General features: G+C 39.7%; 2 protein-coding genes across 2 annotated transcripts in view; both read left to right on the forward strand.

The window, feature by feature from the left end:
• Positions 1-12719, forward strand: part of LOC131456694 (collectin-12-like) — a 54247-nt gene extending 41528 nt beyond the window's left edge. Inside the window, exons 11-25 of the mRNA XM_058625238.1 lie at positions 519-534; positions 1543-1584; positions 3328-3412; positions 3694-3769; positions 4642-4737; positions 4867-5013; positions 5138-5228; positions 5529-5721; positions 6682-6776; positions 7789-7877; positions 8020-8107; positions 8190-8244; positions 8376-8529; positions 8857-8978; positions 9928-12719. Of these exons, the coding sequence (XP_058481221.1) occupies positions 519-534; positions 1543-1584; positions 3328-3412; positions 3694-3769; positions 4642-4737; positions 4867-5013; positions 5138-5228; positions 5529-5721; positions 6682-6776; positions 7789-7877; positions 8020-8107; positions 8190-8244; positions 8376-8529; positions 8857-8978; positions 9928-10147 (1569 nt within the window). The 3' untranslated portion in view covers positions 10148-12719. The remainder of the gene's footprint in view (positions 1-518; positions 535-1542; positions 1585-3327; positions 3413-3693; positions 3770-4641; positions 4738-4866; positions 5014-5137; positions 5229-5528; positions 5722-6681; positions 6777-7788; positions 7878-8019; positions 8108-8189; positions 8245-8375; positions 8530-8856; positions 8979-9927) is intronic.
• A 2258-nt stretch (positions 12720-14977) lies between these two features.
• tmem236 (transmembrane protein 236) lies at positions 14978-19785 on the forward strand. Its single transcript, XM_058639545.1, has 4 exons — positions 14978-15301; positions 16021-16093; positions 17545-17668; positions 18791-19785. Exons 1-4 carry the CDS (start codon positions 15048-15050, stop codon positions 19429-19431), a joined length of 1092 nt encoding a protein of 363 aa, XP_058495528.1. The 5' UTR covers positions 14978-15047; the 3' UTR covers positions 19432-19785.
• Positions 19786-20868: the final 1083 nt, after the last annotated feature.

Genomic DNA, 20868 nt, shown 5'->3' on the forward strand with positions numbered 1-20868 from the left:
TAAAATAAAAACATCACAAATCTCAAGAGGCTGCTTTTTCTTTTAAATAATACATTTGTTCATTGTGGTCTAGATGGAAATAACTTGTTTGTTAGCAATGAAAACTGTAATAATGTGAGCTCATAAAATAAAAAAGGTAGCAGACAATGTAAAAAGTTTAAGAAAACAATACACGATTCAGTAAAATAAAGGAATAATTCATCAAATTCATTACATAATAGTTTTCACAGATTTAGAGTCTTTGCAGTACACGGTAGCAAATTTCAGGGTAGATCAAGTTAGGAGTGAGAGTTCAGCCATACGTATTATTATGTCTTTTAATAGATTCTACTGAGATGTTTCATTATCCATATTATTAACTGCATACAATTACACTAAATCAACATACAATGATAGTAATGTGTGGTGCTGTGCTAACATGTTATCCACAGATGACTGAGGAATAGAGAAAACAAAGTGTACAGTAGTACTAGTTTCAGGTTTGCCAGGTGCACAAGATGGAAAATCTTGTTTTATACTGCAATCATCTAAGCTGTTATTGTGTTTTTATTTTTGTTTTATCCTTTAAGTATCTTTAAGTGCTATATGAAGATTTCAGATTCAATTCCTTGATTTTAGGATGTTGGTCAAGGAAAAGTGGTTAGAAAAGGACTCAAGGCCCATTTACACTCCATTTTCCATACGTCCACTTTATGTCCCAAACTTTATCTCTGTCACTACCCTACATACCTCTGTGCATCTATAGAAATTCACGTGGAAGACTAGACCAGACAATGGACACATGTTATATCGGATCTGATTAGTTGCAGTATATAATATGAATATATGAATATAATATTAAGTTGGGAGATCAAGGAAGATCAAATTCTTTACAAATCTGATTTGGGCTGCCATCTAAACAAGGTCAAAGGCTCACACAGTCAGATCTGATAGTATTGCTTGACATTATACCTGTTTTCCGATGGAGGATGCAGCAAGCAAATACTGTTTCATCATTCATTACTGTTCATGAAGACCAAACAAAGAAGAATAACATCATCAACAACAAATAACACCAACATTCACACAATGTAGCTTTATAATGTTAACACATAAAATATATTTAACATTGTGTAATGTAAAGTCCCAGAGCGGGGGGGGGGGGATCCAACGCCACCGTTTAATTCTTCCGACGTCTCTATTCTCGTCGTCTATATTACTGTTTTGTAGCTATGAGGCGGTATCACGTGATCACGTCACCTGACTATGACATGGGTTTTTCTTAACTTCAAAGGCAATTTGGAGGTCTTGGTTCGTAATTCCACTAAACACTGTTGCACAGTACTACACTACAGTCAGTGACTTTATTGGGGGTAAGCCACGCTGGATATTTAGCTTGTCGACGTCAGTGGCGCAGGAGTGACTGGACGACTGGAGAGCCAGCTAGCTCCCCTTGACATCCATGCAAGCATCATTACTATGCGTTTTCACTGAATGAAATAAGGTAGAGAGGGAAAAGAAAACAACGTGGGAAGGCAAAATCTGTTGTCGTCAATACCCCAGCAATGCCTCTCTTCACGACCAACCCATTTGACCAAGATGTTGGTGAGTAACCAAATAGCGGCGGTGTTTCTAGCCGACTAGCTCATGGAGCTGTGATCAGGCAGCTTTGTTTGTGTTGTTCTGCGGTGTACAGGCTCAGGACATACACTGCTCTCCATGTTCTATGGTTGTCTTATTGCTGTTTGTGCAAACAGATACTGTTTGCATAAACAGATACTGATACTCTCTGTTTTCCCTGTTTGTTGTGATTTAGTTAGCCAGAAGGCTCAGTAAGCTCATTTAGCCTGCCGTACCTGTGACTTAGCTAGCATCTACTAGCAAACAGAAATCTTCACAATGTTTTTAAGAGCCGGGCATTCAAACATTTTATCATTATTAACTTTTATTCTGTTTGTTTCCAACATGTCAAGCAATATCGCTTGTGTGAACTGCGTAGTTTGTTCGGGTTATGTGATAATATACGTGTGTGACACCGATGTTGTCATCAGCTAATTAGAGCTAGCTAGCCAGCTAGGCAGCCATCCGCCTCATCATTGTCGTGTATACAATGATACGATTCCCTCTCAGTAATGGAAGCCACAGAGGATGCGGAGTGGCGTGTGAAACTGTATAGTTACAGTGTGTTCCCTTTTCTCTGTGTGTGTGTCCAAACAAAGTGGTTAACCACTTCATTAGCATGTTCAGTGGACAGAGGATACAAAGTACACAAACGCAACACCTCGCTGCATGTTGACATACAAACTACAGCCCTCAAACACAATGGGTGTTTTGGGATTGTGTGCTGTCATTTCAGTGTGAATGGTTCTTTTCAAGCCGTTTAGCCCTGTTTTTGAGTCTATTATTATTCATAGTTCAGTAGCAAATTAAAATGGGTCACGTTGTAAATTACTTTACATTTTTATTCAGTTCAGTATGACGACTGCGGTGATTACTTGATTATTACTAAACTAACAGCCTCATAATAAATTAATCAATTGGTTTGATTGCCCTTTCAAACTGTTCTCAAACTGTGTTATGTGTGCGACTAGTGGAACTTGGAGGAAAATCAGAAATACAGTTCTACTGTATAAACCAGGGTATGTGATCTAAGTGGAGCTGAGGAATTTTGAGAAAATTAAACAAGCAACAAAATAAATAAATAAATAAAAAATATAATTATTAGAGTCACCATATCTCTCGCTCCATCTTAATCTAATTTCACTATACCAGTGTGTGTGTGTGTGTGTGTGAAGTTTAAGTGAGGAAGAGGATGATGAAGAGAGTGTCTCTGTCTCTGTATCTGGGCCAATAGAGATAAACAACCATTAACTCTCACACTCACACCTCACGCCTAATCCGGTTTGGGAAATGTTTATGAAAATAATTCTTAGTTGCCATTCTATTTTCAGTATTTATAAATGACTCATAGTCCACCAATGTAAAATAACAATAAAGTATAACGTATAATATCATGTCAACAATGTTTTCCAGAAGTAGCACGTGGCTATTTTTATCAGTCAATACAAGCAGAAGGATACAAATGAATTAAAAATGTCCATACAAATGACATTCAAATGTTCAGTCCTCAGGAAACAAAACAAATCCTTCTACAGTCGGGGGAAAAGCTTCTAGCAAATGTAATATTATATTCATCATCCCTAATTGATACAATATATAAGGGACCTAGGTTTTGTTGATAGTCCTCTGTATTGCTCTAGAATTGTCTTTTTTTAAAGTTTATTTTATGAATATGTCAGATTTAAGTGCTCTTGCAATCTTTAACTTGCCTGCTGGTGTTTCCTGCAGAGAAAGCAACCAGTGAGATGAACACAGCTGAGGACTGGGGCCTCATCCTGGACATTTGTGATAAGATAGGCCAGTCACGCACTGGGTGAGTTAACTGTCTTCATACCAATCCAAACATTACAAACACATCTACTTGTGTTTTTTTCATTATTATTTTTCATTTTCACCCCTGTTTTGTTTCATAATTTTCCCCCCATATTTTTAAAAATTCATAGCCCAGGATAGTAGATTGAGACCAGGGACATTAAATTTTCAATGAGAAACCGAAGATGAATGTTGATTGCCAGTGCAAAAATGTATGGTGATACTGTCCTGTGGCCAAGCAATTCATTTCCACAACCCCTGATTTCTACCATTCTGCTGCAGGCCTAAAGAATGTCTCCGCTCTATTATGAGAAGAGTGAACCATAAGGATCCTCATGTTGCCATGCAGGCACTTACTGTAAGTAGACGGGTAACAAACAGACATGTGTGGCTCAGTGTGATTGTCTAGCTCAAGGAATTGAAACGTGTGTCTTTGGTCCCGTGGTCAGACCTGGTTTCTATATTAGTCCTGAGAGGTCTGATCACAAGTGGACAGTGTTAATAAGGAATGGGCATTGATTATTCGAATATTCTTCTCTCCAGCGCATGAGAGCTAGAGAAAGTAATGCATGGTTCACCGTGCGTTGAACAACAAGAAGCACCTTACGAGAAGGAGCGGCTTCAAGATGCATTCCAGAAACCTCTTAAATTTAATCAATTCTGCAAACATACATGCAGTCCACTAACTCAATACTTGCTGCTAGAAAGATTTGTTTTTCTGAATGCATTCATTGATAGAACATTTGTATCTTTTTATATATCACGAAAAGTGGAAGTGACCAATGGATTTTTTATAATAAAGTTAATAATCTGTAATGTTATAATGTCTGTCAACTTATTTCATCAGTGTGAGGCTTCTTGTCCCAGACTCCTCCCCCTTTTATAAAGTTGGAGCTGTCAATTTGTCACATTTCTCTGACACTGGCTCACCAAACACCTCATACAATTGCAAATCGGTGTCAGATTTGACCATGCCCAGGCATTGGGCAGAGTTGGCCTCAGAAGAGGGAGTTTTAGTTAAAAGAATGTGGCCATATGTGTCCTCAAACCTGTGAATGTGTTTTTTGTGGTGTCATTCGAGATGCCATGGACCTGTACTCAATCCCTCACCCAATCTGTTTTCTGAGATGTCATTGAATTTAGAGCCACAGGACATGTTTGTTGCTTGTTGTTATCGATCAGTTTGCAAGTCATATGAGCATTTTTTCTTTTTACCCATTTTTCTCACAGCTTCTAGGTGCTTGCGTGTCAAACTGTGGGAAGATATTTCACTTGGAGGTCTGCTCCAGAGAGTTTGCCAGTGAAGTCAGTAATGTCTTAAATAAGGTATGTGGTCATTTTTGCCTTCTGTGGATTGTGCAGATGGACTCGTTTTTGTTTTGTTTTTGTTTTTTTATATACATAGTGTACCATTTCTGTTCTCATAACATTGCTTTTATATTTATATTTCTCCAGGGTCATCCCAAGGTGTGTGAGAAACTGAAGGCCCTAATGGTGGAGTGGGCAGAGGACTTTCGCAGTGATCCACAACTCAGTCTGATCTCAGCAATGATTAAGAATCTACGTGAACAAGGTGTTACTTTCCCAGCAGTTGGGTCCCAGGTAGGTAGTTTTTGTAGTTTCTTTCTTCTCTTTTGGGACTTGTGATTAATTTACTGTGTATATATGATACAATTCTCTAGTAAAAGTGAAAATACATACTGCTTATAATTTCATATGATTTTAGGCTGCAGAACAAGCAAAAGCAAGCCCCGCTTTAGTGGCAAAGGATCCGTCCACTTCAACAAATAAAAAAGAGGAGGAAGATTTGGCCAAAGGTAAGGAGGCTTTCAGGTTGTCGTTTAGTGGAAGCTTCACAAAGGGTCTGAGACAGATAGTGTTCGAAATTGATATACTGCAGCTACAAGAGAGAAAATACAGTGTTTTTCTCCTTTTAGGTTTGCATTTAGCTGAGCATTTCTTGTTGACACATTTAATAATAGTTTAAATATGAATACTCTTTATATAAACAGGTGGTAAACATACTGCTACTTTAAAAACATCTTTTTAACCCCTTTACTCTACTCAATGTTTTTTTGTTCCTACGGGCTAAGAGACAATGTGACTCATGTTTGCAGCTATAGAGCTTTCACTGAAGGAGCAACGTCAGCAGCCGCAGTCATCTCTGTCAAGCCTTTACCCAAACACCAACCAGCTATCCTCACACAAATCAGATGGCAGAAAAGTCCGCGCCATCTATGACTTTGAGGCTGCTGAGGACAACGAGCTCACCTTCAAGTCGGGAGAAATCATCACCATCCTGGACGATAGGTAATCTTTTAATACACGCACTCACACGTGCGTTAGACATGCACTGAGCCAGACTCAGTGCATGTCTGGGGTTCTGTATTTGTAAACTAGATCATTGATACCTGTCCCAAGCCCATCAGGACATACTGGGATCTGTCGGCTTGAAAGTGCCCTCAAGTTATGTTTTTTATTGCTTTATTGAAAATATGGTGTAAACGTCAATACATAAATATATAATGAGTTAAAATAAGCAATAATAAGTAGAAACTGATAAGTAATTGAAAGTAAATTGTCTCTGTGTAAAGTTGGGATTTACCAATTACGAATGGACAGTGAATGCAATACAAAGGCTAGTACAGCTATCCATGGTGGATGTTATCCTTTTCCACCACAACAACTCAAATTAAACCATGATGACAGTTGTCAGTGGTTACAGTCCAACAAGAGTCAGTTAACTCTTGGTGTTCATCCTGGATCGCCTGGCTAGTTTGGATCTGGTTTGATCAATATTCTCTCGTGCTCCAACAGAAAAATGCAGCCCAAGCTGCACTGTAGTGTTAACACAAATGTCCACATAAGTCGCTCTGGACATTCTGTGGAGTTTCTCCTGCCGTCTAAAGCCCAAACGGGGCTTTAGATTGTGTTCATTTGGAACCTCTTTTGGAGACCACTGCTTGTTCTTAATTTCATTTCATTCTTCCTCTTGTCTATAACTTTCATTGACATGCCCAATGATGTCCTAACTTTTCACAAGGAAAATCATTTTTGACAAACTGAGATTTCCTCTGCTGCTGTATACACACAAAAGAAGGACTTGTCAAATAACTGCACGGATTTGATGCAGTAAGGTGGACAATTGTCATTAAGCCTGCTCTTGAGATGAGCCCTGACTCAACTGATCAGAACAACATTTTGTTGATTTACAGTTTTATGTAAATAAAATGGCAAAAACAAAAAAGTGTTTGTTTTGTATTTTCCCAGTGACCCAAACTGGTGGAAAGGGGAAACGTACCAGGGAATTGGGCTGTTTCCCTCTAACTTTGTCACTGCCGACCTCACTGCAGAGCCTGAGATGAGTGAGTATAAACCCACTACACACACACACACACACACACACACACACACACACACACACACACACACACACACACACACACACACACAGTACATCATTTATCGATTTATATCATAGCCAGTTCTTTGATAATCCCATTTAGTCCATTAGTGTTATTGCTTCATTGATCCCATAAAGGAAAATACTTACTAACGCACGTGTTGAATCAATACAACAAACACGGCACCAACTCCGCAGACAACACAACGACATATTCATTATTACCTGCATCAAATAAAAACACCTGCTGTATGTCTGTGAAATGCTATGAGAATTGTTCCTCTCATTTTAGACCTTTCCTTTCATCGTCTTTTGATTCTGATAAAAACAAACCTGACCATCTTTCTTAGTGATATCCTAATTATATCTGTATTATAAAGTGACTTATAACTTGACTCTTCCATTTAACATCCGTTTATAAATAGATTTTTACTGTAGGAGTGTTGTGTGAATGTGTGCTGACAGACAAGTATGACATTTATGGAGCTCCATATTTAAATTTTAAAGAATATTGTCAAAGCCTTTGTATTTTTGTTTGTTTGTTTGTGCACTGAAGCTCATGCTTATGTGTGAGTAACATCGTCAGAACCCACTGTAATGAATGGATCACAATCTAACACTGTAGATTTAATGTCTGATACTGTTATGAGGTCGTCGCGCTTCTTAATGTCGTCTAAATGTGACCCTTCTGCAACTGTTTTCTCTCCGAGGTTCTTGCACAGGACAGTTTGTGTAACAACAGCAGCCAACTGCTGTTTCAACAGTTCCTGTTTTTGATTGTAGCCTCTTGACATTTCAACAAGACCGATCATATCTTTGTACCTCTGCTTTCTTCATTTGACAATTGAACTAATGCTTTGCACTGTGTCAGCATATTGATTCAGCGGGTCTTGACTTTTTGTCTGTGTCTCTGATTGCTACTGTTGCATCTCGTCACTGCAATCGTTTTTTACTTGTGGGGGGAAAAACTTCAGTGAAGACGGAGAAGAAGACGGTACAGTTCAGTGAGGACGTACAGGTGGAGACCATAGAACCCGAACAAGAGCCTGTATATATAGACGAGGTGAGTTCCCTGCAGTGTGCACTGGCGTTCTAAGCTTGTTCAGCCTCATTGAAATCGTATTGTTGCGTCATTGCAGATTTTCTTTTTCTTTCCACACTGGTTTAAACCAACTTGTCACTGAAACCTTGTTGAATATTTTTAGGACAAAATGGACCAGCTCCTGCAGATGATCCAGAGTGCAGATCCCACAGACAACCAGTCAGACAGCGTTGAGTTACTACAGCTTGAAGGTAAACCAAGCACTAAATATTGAATGAAAGCGTGAGACGAAGTTTACTTTAATAAATCTGGTGCTTGTTTTAACATTTCTAGGTGCTTGCAATCAAATGGGGCCCCTCATTGACCAGAAGTTGGAAGATATTGACAGGTGAATTGTGGTTAAATGTATCAGAGTCAGACATTAAAAGTCACAACACAGATCTGTAAACTCAGACTTCATTAAAGGTGTTTTTAGCGGATACTAACAGTGTTTGTGTGTGTGTGGGTTTGTATCATCAGGAAGCACTCGGAGCTGTCGGACCTGAACGTCAAGGTGATGGAAGCTCTGTCTTTGTACGCCAAGTTGATGAATGAGGATCCAGTCTACGCCATGTATGCCAAGCTGCAGAGCCAACAGTACTACATGCAGCCGCCTACTAATGCAGCACAACAGGTATAATAGAAAACCCACAGGCGTCATTAAACACAGCAGCATTTTTTTCTTCTCTTTTTAGCCCCATTTTGCACATTTATCTGCCTGTGAGGAGTAATGGATGGATTTTGACTACATTGTAAGCACTGGGATTTAGGATCTGCAGAAGTTGTTGTGTAGAAGTTGCTCAAGTTTATTTATTTGGACCCTATCCTTTTCAGTGTATGAGAAAATCTCCCCCAAATTATTTTTTTGGTGTAGTGTACTATGATGCAAAATGAGAAGAAAACCCTGATTATTTTGTTTATATTTGGGAAAATCTGCTCTCTTTCTTTTTTTTTACCACAGGTCTACCCTGCTCAGCCTGCATCAGGTTCATATGCAATGAGCAGTACTGCAGGGCAGGGTTACACTATTCCCATGGAGCAGCTTCCTGTTGTAAGCACCATACCTGGTCAGCATCCTCCCAGGTGAGACTCTCCTACAGCATCTTGGTTTCCTCCCAGACTACATTATTTTGTCTTTGTGTTCCCTTCTTCTTTGTCATGTTTTGTTACTCTTACTTTTTAAGAGTATTTAAAATGAATTTACTTTTTTACAAATTTTCATACATGTTATTCTCATTTGGACTGTTCTTACCCTTGTTCAGTTGTGCGTGAGAAATATTATGTTCCAATCAAATGTTATTACAGCTGATTAACACTAAAAGACCCCATTAGTGATGGGATTTTTTAATGTTTAAATATTTGCCAAAAGGGATGAATTTTAAAACTATTGGCACTAAAAAGTAGCAAAGTAGGAATTTTTATTTTTATGAACGGAAACTGAGAGCAACACATTTATGAGCATCAGTGTTTGTGCGAGTAGAGCGGCCAAAAGGCGGTTTGTGTTTGTAGGGTGGCACTCTGAGGAGAGAGGGAGTGCAATGTGTCAGTCGCATTAATTGCAGTTTAATCACAATCATAATAATAATCATTATTGTCCACAAAAGTGGAAATTTGCCTTTGGCTTCACAAAGGAGTTAATAAGACAAATAATACAGCTTTTGAATAAGATACAAACCGTATGTTGCTTTTTGTTTTTTAAATATACAGTATGTGTGTTCAGAATTAGTTGTAACACTTAAAGTTTAATTATGAAATGTTCCTAAATTTTGATACTATTTCCACTGGTTGATCATGAATCTTTTCTAGACTTCTACTATGCCAAGATTTTTTTCTTCTCTTTTTCCACAGACTTTATGTGTCTCATGCTGCGCTCACACCAAATGCAGATTTCCTGTTTTATTTGATGTGTGAACGCAGCATAAGCGTTTCAGAAACACATTTCAGACTCCAGTATCAATGATTCCACCTTGGATTTATTGTGTCCACCTTGCTGTTTGTGTTAAAATCCGTGTTGCTTCACTCTTTCCCGTAGTGACGTTCATATGTACATGGGCCAGCCACCGGTCTACACTGCAGCACCAGGCACCATGGCCCCAGCAGACATTCAGTCCTACCACAATCCTGGTCTCGCCCCAGGCACGACCCCCACAGGCATGACGCAGGCGCCGAGCTACAGCAACCCCACTGGCCCGAGCATAGCACCTTCCACAGATGCCGCACAGGCCCCCTACACACAGAAAGCCCTGCTATAGGACCCTCGTAGATCACAAACACATACAGTCCGTTCACCAGACCTAAACAAATAGTTATCTAAGATAATTTATTTTAAATCTATTTTACGATTTGTTTTATCATGAAATACGGGATTGGCGGAAATGTAAACACCAAGAATAACCTTGACATTTGCCATGCAGTTTTATTTTATCTGGCAGATTTATCAGTCACTCCAGGCCTCAAAGTGGTCACAAGGTTTTATTTGATGAGCTCACCCCAAGTCACACATTTTCTGAAAATGGACACTGCTCTTAAAGTTCTGTATTTTTGGACTCTTGTCCTCTGTGTCATCACATGATTTTGATGTGCAGACATGGAGTGGCTTGATCTTAAATTCTATTATTTTTATATATTTTTATGTACAAGACCTGCCATTAACAGGTTTCCTTGTAGTGACAGGACAATTGGCAAACAATATAGATATTTGGCAACAGTTATCAGTTAATGAGTCAGTATCTTTGAAAATATCCGGTACATTTCCCCCAGGAATTACATTTTGTGCTGATTCTAAAGAAACATTTGACAAATTCTTCTTGTTAGGCTTTAGTTAAAATCATAGGCAGTTATTCAATTGCAGAGGAATTTTGTTTGTTATTCATACTCATACTTTACTTTACTTGTTTAAAGACAAAAAAAACAAACATTACTTTTGGAAATAGTTTGAATGAATCGTTTTTTATGTTTCATTAGTACCAAGTGTTCATAGTTCTGTCCCAGATAACTTCTCAGAAAAGAATGACAACTGTAACCTGTTCAACCAAATGAGACAGAACACAAATGCAATTAATATTTGATCAACTTCCTCATCTACCCCCCCCACCCCCACCCCCCGGTCACGTATGACCACCACACTACAGACAGGTGTACAGCAGCTGACACACAAATCAACCTCAGCCACAGCCTTGTTACCCACATGGATTTCTACTCCATGACTAAAAAGGGGTGTCAACTTATGCTCACCTTGCTTTTTTTAAATGTATATGTATAGCAGGAAATGGACATTTGGTGATGCTGAAAACATTAAGCTACTACGTTCTGTATATGTTGTCAACTTTTAGACGTACTGAAAACTGAAGCCACTTTGTTTTTTTTTGTGGAGGAAAAAAAAAAGAAACAAGGATTTTTGAGCATGCACACGACTCTTGTATATACTGTAGCCACACGATGACCTCAAGGTGTGGGTGCGTTGTACGTTAGCACCGCTCCGGTTGTTTGGCTCAACCTTGAGGGTAAACTCTGCGGTCATGACGTCCCAGTTGATTTTAGAGGTGAAAAAGCCAAAGAGAGTGAAGTGGGAGAAAAACGAGCACTTGCATATACTACTACGAAACAAAATACAAAATGACTTTCTTGTCCTTTTTCTTTTCACGTCTCCTCACCTCATGCTGCAGAGTTTTCCCATTTTAAAATGGAGGTTTTGCGTCTCAGTTATTGGATGTAAGTTGAGCTCTGTCTCCAGTCAGGAGTTGTACTAACACACTATAGACTTGGCTCCTAAGGGGTGAATTCTCTGAACCTCCACGGTGTCTTTAAAGCATCTCTTTAGTCAGTGATCATGTTTTTTTTTTGTAGTGCAATTTAATTATTATTGTTATGCTATTTTAAACTGAAAACCAGTGCAGGATATATGTATTCAGAGAAAAGTGGAATTCTGCATTAACTTAGTTGTATATTTAAATGTCTCACATGAGAACATGGGCATTTCCTGTCTGTGTTTGATACATGCTTATTGTACTGACGGGTGGAATGGTATTAATGTGAAAACTGATCAAATTGATTTTGAAACCTTTCCCTTAAAGCTTGTTGTAACTCTTAACGGATGCAGAACTACAGAAATACGGCTTCTCAGATTCTGGAACCTCTACCAAAGTCTCCATAAGCTATCGCGCCAGTGCTACACTGAGGGAAAAGATCAAATGTACAAAGTCTACTGCTTAATGAAGGAATGATGAAGTAGTATTAAATCTGTGTAAACAGGTGTTCCAGTTGCAAGGTTAGTTTATATGACTATAAAATTGATGTCATTCCGGTTTCTCTCGAGGTATGTTTCAAATGTGCTGCTTCTTGTCCAAGTGCTGCCTTTAGAATACGAAACAACCCACTTAAGCTCTGAATTTGCAAACAAGAGGCCATTTTGATTTTTAAGCATTAACTTGGTTGATTTGAACAAATTCACCCCCCTTTTTTTTTTTTGCTGCCTTTAACGTCATACTGAAATAAATTAGTGTTTGTCTATTGGATCAAAGGCCAAAAAAAACATTGTGTGTGGGGAAAAAAAAAAAAGTGGCTAGTTCTGGACCAACAGGTCGTCACGCTCACACCATCCGAAGTTCACATCTCCTGCTGGGCCACAGTGTCGAACTGCAGCCCTGATGTAACTTTATTATACATGATTGAGATGCTGCCTGTTTTTAAATTTGAAACCCAAGATTATTGTAAAGGTTCTGTCTGAACTTGTACCCCCCGCTGTTTGTTTGTATGTATGTATTCTTTTAACCATACTTAATTAAATTGGTATTCACAATAAAACCAGGCCAAATGTACAGAAAACATATGGTCCTCTTTTGATCACTTTGGGAAGCTACTCTATCTCACAGAGACATTTATTGTAAGTATGTAATAAGTGGGCCATGCGGCGTGGAAGTGGTTAGCATTGAGCAAGAAGGTCACCGTTTTTAATCCATTTTTAACCGAGGGCCTTTCTAATGTGGAGTTTGCATGTTTTTGCCGTGTATGTGTGCGTGTGTTCTCTGCAGGTACTTCGACTTCATCTCACGGTCCAAAAATATGCAGAGTTTATTAACTGGACACTAAATTTGACCGTGGTTGTGAATGTAAGAGTGAATGGTTGATCATCTCTGTGTGTTTGGCCCTGTGATGGACTCCATGTGGAGTATAAAGCGGGAGAATAAGTGAGTGAGTACGTAATAAGTTATTAATGTTTTGTAAATCTGAGGTGAACACTGAAACAACAGCATACACAACCACATTTACACTGCGTGATGTCTATTTCCTGTGTACTAAGTTGTGTAACAGCATAGGGTTCCCATGGCTCCTTGAAACCCTTGAATTTGAAAGAAAAAATATATATATTTCCCTTGAAGGTTTTGGAAAATTGCCCTTAATAGACATGGATCATTGAAAGTTCTTGAATTTTGTGTAAGAAAGAAGTTAAGTTGATGTTTAGGTAAATGTCTCCCTTGTTTGTGATAACACCGCCTACTGTTTCATGCCCAGCATTGCTTGGTGTCCCACGCAGTCTTAATTACTAGCGGTGTCTCTCTCTACTGTTGACATGGGAGTCCATGCAGAACAATGAGAGAGTAACGCTAAACGAGAGCGAGCAAATGACGACGTGATGCCTGGGAAATGCAAATTCCAAGATCTCTGTCTCACCAACAGAAAATTACAAACACTGACTTTGACCAAGATCCCAAGGTCAGTCCAGTCCAGATGAAGAGCTGTGCTGCAAATCAATAAAAGTGGACCCCATGGACGAAGCGGCTCTTACGAGTAGCCGTCCTAGCTTAAACTGTGTCTGCACATTAAGGTCCTTGAATTTGAGGGAATTGGTCCTGGAAAGTCCTTGAAGTTGATGTCAACCAAGGTGTGGAAACAGTGTGAATACATTTACTCAAAATCTGATGGCGTTTAAATGTTTTGGATGTTTTGATTGTCCAGTAATCGCAGGTATTCAGTATCACGTCGACAGATGTTCAGTTGACACTTCATGTCTACTGTTCTCAACGGTTCACTTTAATTAGATGATCCTCCTGACACACATTTACAGACGCAAGAATAGTTCCCCTATTTAGTTTGTTGATTGTCAACTACAGGAAGACAACACAGTTGCCCAAAGTGATGTACAGTAACATAAAAATAAGAAACAAAGATAAAAAATGCTAATGAATAATTTAGTAAAATACATAAAAACACACCTCACATTCAGTGTTATAAAAACAGACAAAACAGCAGTTCTGCACAACGCCAAAAGGAGAAGACGTGCGTCTTAAGACGAGCTTTTAAAAACAGGAAGTGACGGGGCCTGTCTTATCTTAACTGGCAACTCATTCCAGAGTTTGGGAGCCCGGTCCCCTCTGAACTTCAGCTAAGTTTTTAGGTAGGTAGAGTGGAGCATTGTTGTTAACTAATCTATGATTTGTTTACTTGATAAACTCAGAATTGGTCATACTTGTGATCATGAGAAGTAGTAAGAGGATGATTAGTTACACTGCAAACATGGTATTTACAGTCAACAGGCATTTTTCTATGGAGTTAGGTTTAGAAACACTTGGAGCACAACTTCTAGTCTATTGGCAGTTAGTTCATTTTGTGTCATTTTTCAGGTGAATAAGTAGTCAGCAGTGGACAATCAAAAGAAAGTGTTACCAAAGCTTTCTGGATTTTTGAAATGTGTCCTTTGCTTTGCCACTAGATGGAGATCATTGTATACAATAGCTGTAAACTGTCGAGACAGAAGAAACAAGCACAGATTAAAGTAGTAGTGGTAGTTCACATTTTTGTCGCAGTCTTAATAGCCTAACATTAGCATAATGTAATGTTTACTCCTCTGTGTCTTTGTAATTCACTACTTTCTTTCTTACTGAAAATAACCCCTGTCAAAATTCAGTGTCTTGGTGTCGAGTGATCCCCAGGCTCATTGTCATTTTCTCCTTCAAATTATGGGATGGGAGTACTCTTCTTTGTGAGCCCATAAAAAGGCCAGCCTGACCACCTCATTACCTCCGCAATAAAAGAATACAGCCTCCAGTGCAGTGTAAGCAATGTCAGTGTGCAGAGTCCAACGACTCCACCGGCTCCTTTTGTGAGACATGACTGTCAGTCCAAGTTCAGAGCAGCAGCTGATGTGCAGGAACGATGCCCTCAGCGAAGACACTCAAGCTCATCCTGTACGAGGTGCTGCAGTTTGCAGCTCTTTCCGTACCGATCTTTGTCGTCATGGAGAGGTTTGCCGGCCTCGTGCGTGACGTGAGAGGACAAGATCAAACGGCCTATTGGCTCGTGGTGGCGGCGTCCATCGCCTATGTGACCTCTGTGACCCTGCTGGTGTGGGTCCCTATTAAATATATTATTCTGAAGCAGCGGAGGTTCCTGAGAGAGGTCACACAGTGGTGAGTACACCTTATGTCGATTTTACACATTGATGAAGCGTTGACAAGACTGGAAGAGAGAGTGAGTAGCGAGAACGTAGCAATAAAACATGTTGATAAGTATTTTAATATTAAATACACTCAGAAATAGTTTCAAAATGAACTGTTTTAGCATTCAAATAGCAGCAAGAGAGTTAAATGAAACACTATTCTAGAGTATATTTGGTGGCATTGGTGTTGAACTGACTGTTTTAGTCTTGCTTTAACACTAAAATTTACTGTGTAGGTGGAAAAAATATCAGCGGAGTCATTTTAAATTTTCAATTCATACATTTTCAAGCACCACGTTTTACAAACCAGTGAGCTTTCTTATGTGTGTACTGCAATAAGCATTAAGGCAAACAGAGAAATACTGAATTAATAAGCATTAAACAGCAAACTCCATCTGTAAGACCAGTTTCTCGAAGTGGATCTGTCTTCCTAATGGTCATTACTGTGTCACTTCATTGACTTTATGACTCTTATGTTGCTGTTGCATTATGCTTTAGCGGTTACAACCGTGTAGTAGCTACAGAGTTACTAGTTAAAATATGTGGAATACATGAAAAGGAAAGTTAAAGCAAGTACAAGAATCAGTTCCTGCACTGTAGCATAAACCCTGCTTTCCAAACATGTCGTGTATCATATTTAGATGACAATCATTCACGTTGAGAGCTGAAGCGCCGTGTGTTGTTTTTCAGGAGACCCGCAGCGCTGGCGTATCTCGTCCTGTGCACGTTACCGTGCTTTGCTATTCTAATCGCCAGCTCCAAGGTAACGTCACTGTGACTGATCCCCCCGTCATTGAGGGGCACCTGTTGATGTTTTGTTCTGCCACGCTCCGGCGACGCCGGGCCCTTGAAGAGGCATATTTGTCGTAAACCGTCCATTTGTGGCCCAAGCTGTTTTATGACCCCCTCTTGTGTTCGAGAATGTGTTTAGAGCACTATAATCATTCACTGAGTGATGGTCGACGTGGCTCAGTGCACCACACACACACACAAACACCAGTTTCTAGTCCCTTGGGATTCCATTATTGGCTGTCCATCCCAGCATATACTGAGGAGGACTTTGTTACCATCATAATTACAAGAAGAAGGGCAACAGAAATGTGTGTCCTGTCACAAGACTGTACTTGGCCTGTGGTATTCAGTAACCTATATTAGACGTAACAGGTTGGCCATTAACCCGGGCTTAAGTCAATCCACCTTAAAACACAACTAAATCCTAAAACCACTTTTTAAAGGTGTAAACCAGTGTATATGTGTTATGTAATTTGCTGACCAAGGTTCAAATCTTCTTCAGTGTAGTGTTAAGTATTGAATAAATCTGCATATCTACTGCCTCTTTCCAGTCTTAATCCAATCTTTCACCACCCTCTTGTCTCTTTTTTCCAGACTCCACCCCCTTTATAAAAAATAGAGGTGTTGCTTTGTCACCTTTCTGTCTCCACCGTGCCCCTCTGCACTAATGCCCACTCTCCCTCCCTCAGTTCTCGGCCCACTTCTTGGCATTTTACCCAAAATCAACCAAGAGGAGATTTAGTTTGCCCTTTTTTAATATAATTTTCAGAAATGAAAGCAAAAGACCCCAAAGTCTTGTAATAGTAACACCATCCGTAGAAAAATTAAATGAATAAACACTTATCTCTATAAATATGTACAAACATTCATGTGTATAAGCTACATCGCCCCAAATGTCCACATATGTGCTTAGGCAAGCACGATATCAATGTATTATTCAGAATGAACCAATTTTTTATACATGTTAGTTCTATCTCTTAGTTCTTATCCTTGCATTAGAATATATATATTATATATATAGAATATAAATAATATGTATGGCCAGATTATGACAAAGACCTCTGGTAAAGATGTGGCAAGATGTCGCTGATGCGGCGATGCAGTGGCAAACAGGAGAGGGCCGTGGGCCACATGAAAGTGTCAGACACAAAAATGTTGCTGTCAGAGAATTTGCAATTGGATATTTTCCCCCAAAATTGTCAAACCAGACATATTTATACATCTACTGTCTGTTAATCCTGTGTTGATGGCACCCAGCGGCATCATAATGTGTGTCATTTTGAAAATTTGAATGCAGGAGCTCAAGGCAAATGTTGCAATTCTGCTGCGTCATGTTTCATCGCTCACAAATTCGAATTGACAAATCAGTTATCTACGACTATTGTACTTACATTTGTTGTACAAATGTCGTGCGTGCTGTAGGTGCAGGTGGACAGAGGACACAGGCTCGACCATTTTGCCGAGTTGCCCGTTTCCCTGGTGCTGTTCTCGCTCATCTGTGTGGACGTCATAGAGAGGATTCGTCCCTGCAGGCTCACTGGACAATGTAAGCATCAGGTTGTTGGAAATAACATGACGTTTGAAAAGTTATATGTTGCTGAGAACCACACTGGCACATGTACAGTATGTTAGCTCTCACTGACAACATGGCTACACAAGGAAAAACAGATTTTTGCCACTCAATAAGCTCACCGAATAAAACCGTCTACTGAGGAAGATGAGAGCTTATTTTTCTCGCTGTTAAACAGCCTTTTCTGACTGGGAACTGACGTTTGTGTCTCTTTCTAAATGTTCACTCCCCACACTAAACTCCATTCAGAAAACCATTGATTTTTCATCACGGCACACAGGAGTTGTTGATCTGCAGGTGCCTCCATATTGAGTGAGGTGTCTAAAATCTGTTTTACCTAAGTGACACAAACCTATCAACCAAGGCAGCAGCATACCGGCAGCTTCTGTGTCCCTGTGAGATTAAAAACGCTGATTTATTCTATGAACTTTGGTGTGGAAGTGATGTAGATTTTACGAGGTGAGCTTTTTGTTAAGAGGCTAGAGTTATTCCTTTTAACGTTTATCTTTTACTGTTGAATCGTCCTGCATACCAACATTTGATCAGCTTTTCATTGTTCCATCATTCAGTCAGTAGAAGAATATGACCTCAGAGGTCTCCAGGATCTCTGTATAAAAATTGCATAATGGTAATAATTGGAATAGTTAAAAATGGGAATTTCCACCAAAAATAAAGGCAAACTGTAGTGCTGTAGTGTGGCTCCTGCGTTATCTACTTGTATTGTTTTCTCTGGTAATAATACTAACATACCAGTCCAGTGCTACTGCTATCTTATTAACCCTTTACAGGACACTCATTGAAATACTTGGAGATAAAAGAATTGCAGGATTGGATTATTGGAGGATATACAGTAGAAGACTGAAATGTTTTATTTTCACATAGAAAATCAAGGTCCATGAAGGTGGTTCCTTGCCCCTGAAAAGAGTATGTTTTAGAAGAGGTCACATGTAGGTGTGGCATGATCATATCATTATAATGATACCAAATGACATGAATTATGACCATGAACATGACATTGGCTGGACTTAGGGTTAGGTCTAACCCTGTCATAAGACAGTAGTGTAACAGCTTGTTGTGCATGCTCTTGTTATTTTGCAGCAGACAGCCTGGATCCTGACCTTGACTATCCAGGCCCCATCCTCACCCACCTGGAACAGGTGAGCACTGTATCAAGCCAGCTGCAGCCTGATGAGGGCCACAACGGTCTGACCCAAAGCCACGCAGAGGCCAAAAATGGCATTGCCTCAGGCAGATGGCAGCACTTCTCCGGCTCGCCCGGCCGGTCGACTCTCAGCTCGCGAGCACCCAGCACTGCTTACCTTTACTCCTCATCCTCACATCCCATCTCCTACTCTGGAAATCTAGGCTTCCTGTGGAGGAAGGATGGGAGGTCAGAGATGTTCGTGGATAGTTTTCTCTTCTGGTTAGACACTGTGGAGATGTTGAGAGTAGCTGAGGAACCGTCAATCTTCTACTCACACTGGGTATTCCCTATCTACATTGTCAGCTTCCTGTCCACTTTTCGCATGATAATCACTCCTCACAACTCCCTGTTGTCCACTGCTGGCATTCTTCTGCAGGACTTTCCTTTCTTTGTCATTCGAGTCGCTCTGATTGTCATCTTTGGTTCCGTGACACCGCTCTTATACCCAATGAAGAATGCGTTGGTGACTTTGACATTTATCTACTTTACATTCTTGGTCAGGCTGAGGATTTTCAAAAGGCGGAGCATGTTTTGAAGAGGAGTGGCTATTGACAGTGTATATATGTGTAGGGAGCAGCACCAGGGAAACCTAATGATGATGATGAGGACCAGCATGTTTTCGAATGGTAACGTCTGCAAATTGATTGAAAGGCAATGCAGCCAAGGAAAATGTAAACTTTATTCTGGATTTAAAACGGTATTGTCTCTTCTCATGTTTGTGTATCATATCTTAATTATTTATTGATGTGTAATTTTGTGCGTTTGCGCTATGCATTTTTAATTTTACTCTCTCTTTTTTTATCTGTAACACATTTCTTACCATGATGTACAGAGTGTTGGAAAAGGTCTTGTAAACAAACTTTTTTGAACCATTTTTAAAGATATTGAATAAAAAAAAAACCAACAACTTTATATTAATTGTAAGACTGCAGTGTTTCTTCACTGATGAGTTATCGCTTGACATTTATTGACATGCATCTTACCTTTGCAGCAAGAAGACCCGGGTTCAAGCCCCGGTTGGAACGAGGACCTTCCTCCATGTGTGTGCGTGGGTTTTCTCCGGGTTCTCCGGCTTCCTCCCACAGTCCAAAAACATGCAATATGGGGATAAGGTAAATTGGACACTCTAAATTGAACGTAGGTGAGTGTGAGAGTGAATGGTTGTTTGTCTCGATGTGTGTGACCCCGCCTAACGCCCTAAGTCAGCTGAGATTGGCACAGCTCCCTCCACGACCTTCCTGTGGAGGATAAAGTGGTAGAAGATGGATGGATGGATGGATGGACATGCATCTTTGGGACACACGGTGATAAAGTGGCTGGAATTTTTGCCTCACAACAGGGAGGGTCACTGGTTCAGATTCCATTATGTGTTCACTGATCACTGTGCTTCCTTCGTAGCAGCAGGATGAAACTCTGATCTACTCAATGTGAGACACATGCGTTTCAAATGGCAGAGGACGTTGGAATGTATTTTAATATTTAAGAAGTTTTTCTCAGCAGTTTTGAGAGTTTGCTCAGGGGTATTCTAGTCCTTGACCTGGTGGGGACTCGTGCCAGCAACTTCATTCACAAGCCATTCACTTTCCTCTTGGCTATTGGCTGCCCAAGTTGATATTTCTCAAATATTTATATTCCATTTTTAAGACGATCAGAAACACATTTTCAGCTGAACACTTCATTTAGTTTGTAGACTGTTTATTTGTCAGTAGTTAACTCTTTGTGTCAACTTCAAGAAAGGATATACTCTAAGTCTGACTTTTGACATTTTTACTCCAAATTGGTCAAGAAAAAAAAAATGTGTAGATGGAATACATGCCGGCAACAAAGTGGGGGGGGGTAGCACTGATAATGAAGCTAAAAGAAAAGTGAATCACTTTGACAGTTACATTTTAATTTCGCACCCATACCAATTAATGATTGCAAATTTGGCCTCTGACTTTAACCCATCATTTGAACTGGCAACTTTCTATGA

This window comes from Solea solea, chromosome 1, assembly GCF_958295425.1.
Source record: "Solea solea chromosome 1, fSolSol10.1, whole genome shotgun sequence".
Classification (NCBI taxonomy): domain Eukaryota; kingdom Metazoa; phylum Chordata; class Actinopteri; order Pleuronectiformes; family Soleidae; genus Solea; species Solea solea.

Excerpts from the sequence above, each read along its gene's own strand:
- tmem236 (XM_058639545.1), top strand. The coding sequence starts at position 15,048 with ATGCCCTCAGCGAAGACACTCAAGCTCATCCTGTACGAGGTGCTGCAG. Across the intron at positions 15,302-16,020 it reads CTGAGAGAGGTCACACAGTG|GAGACCCGCAGCGCTGGCGT; the intron begins GTGAGTACACCT and ends GTTGTTTTTCAG. Across the intron at positions 16,094-17,544 it reads TTCTAATCGCCAGCTCCAAG|GTGCAGGTGGACAGAGGACA; the intron begins GTAACGTCACTG and ends TGCGTGCTGTAG.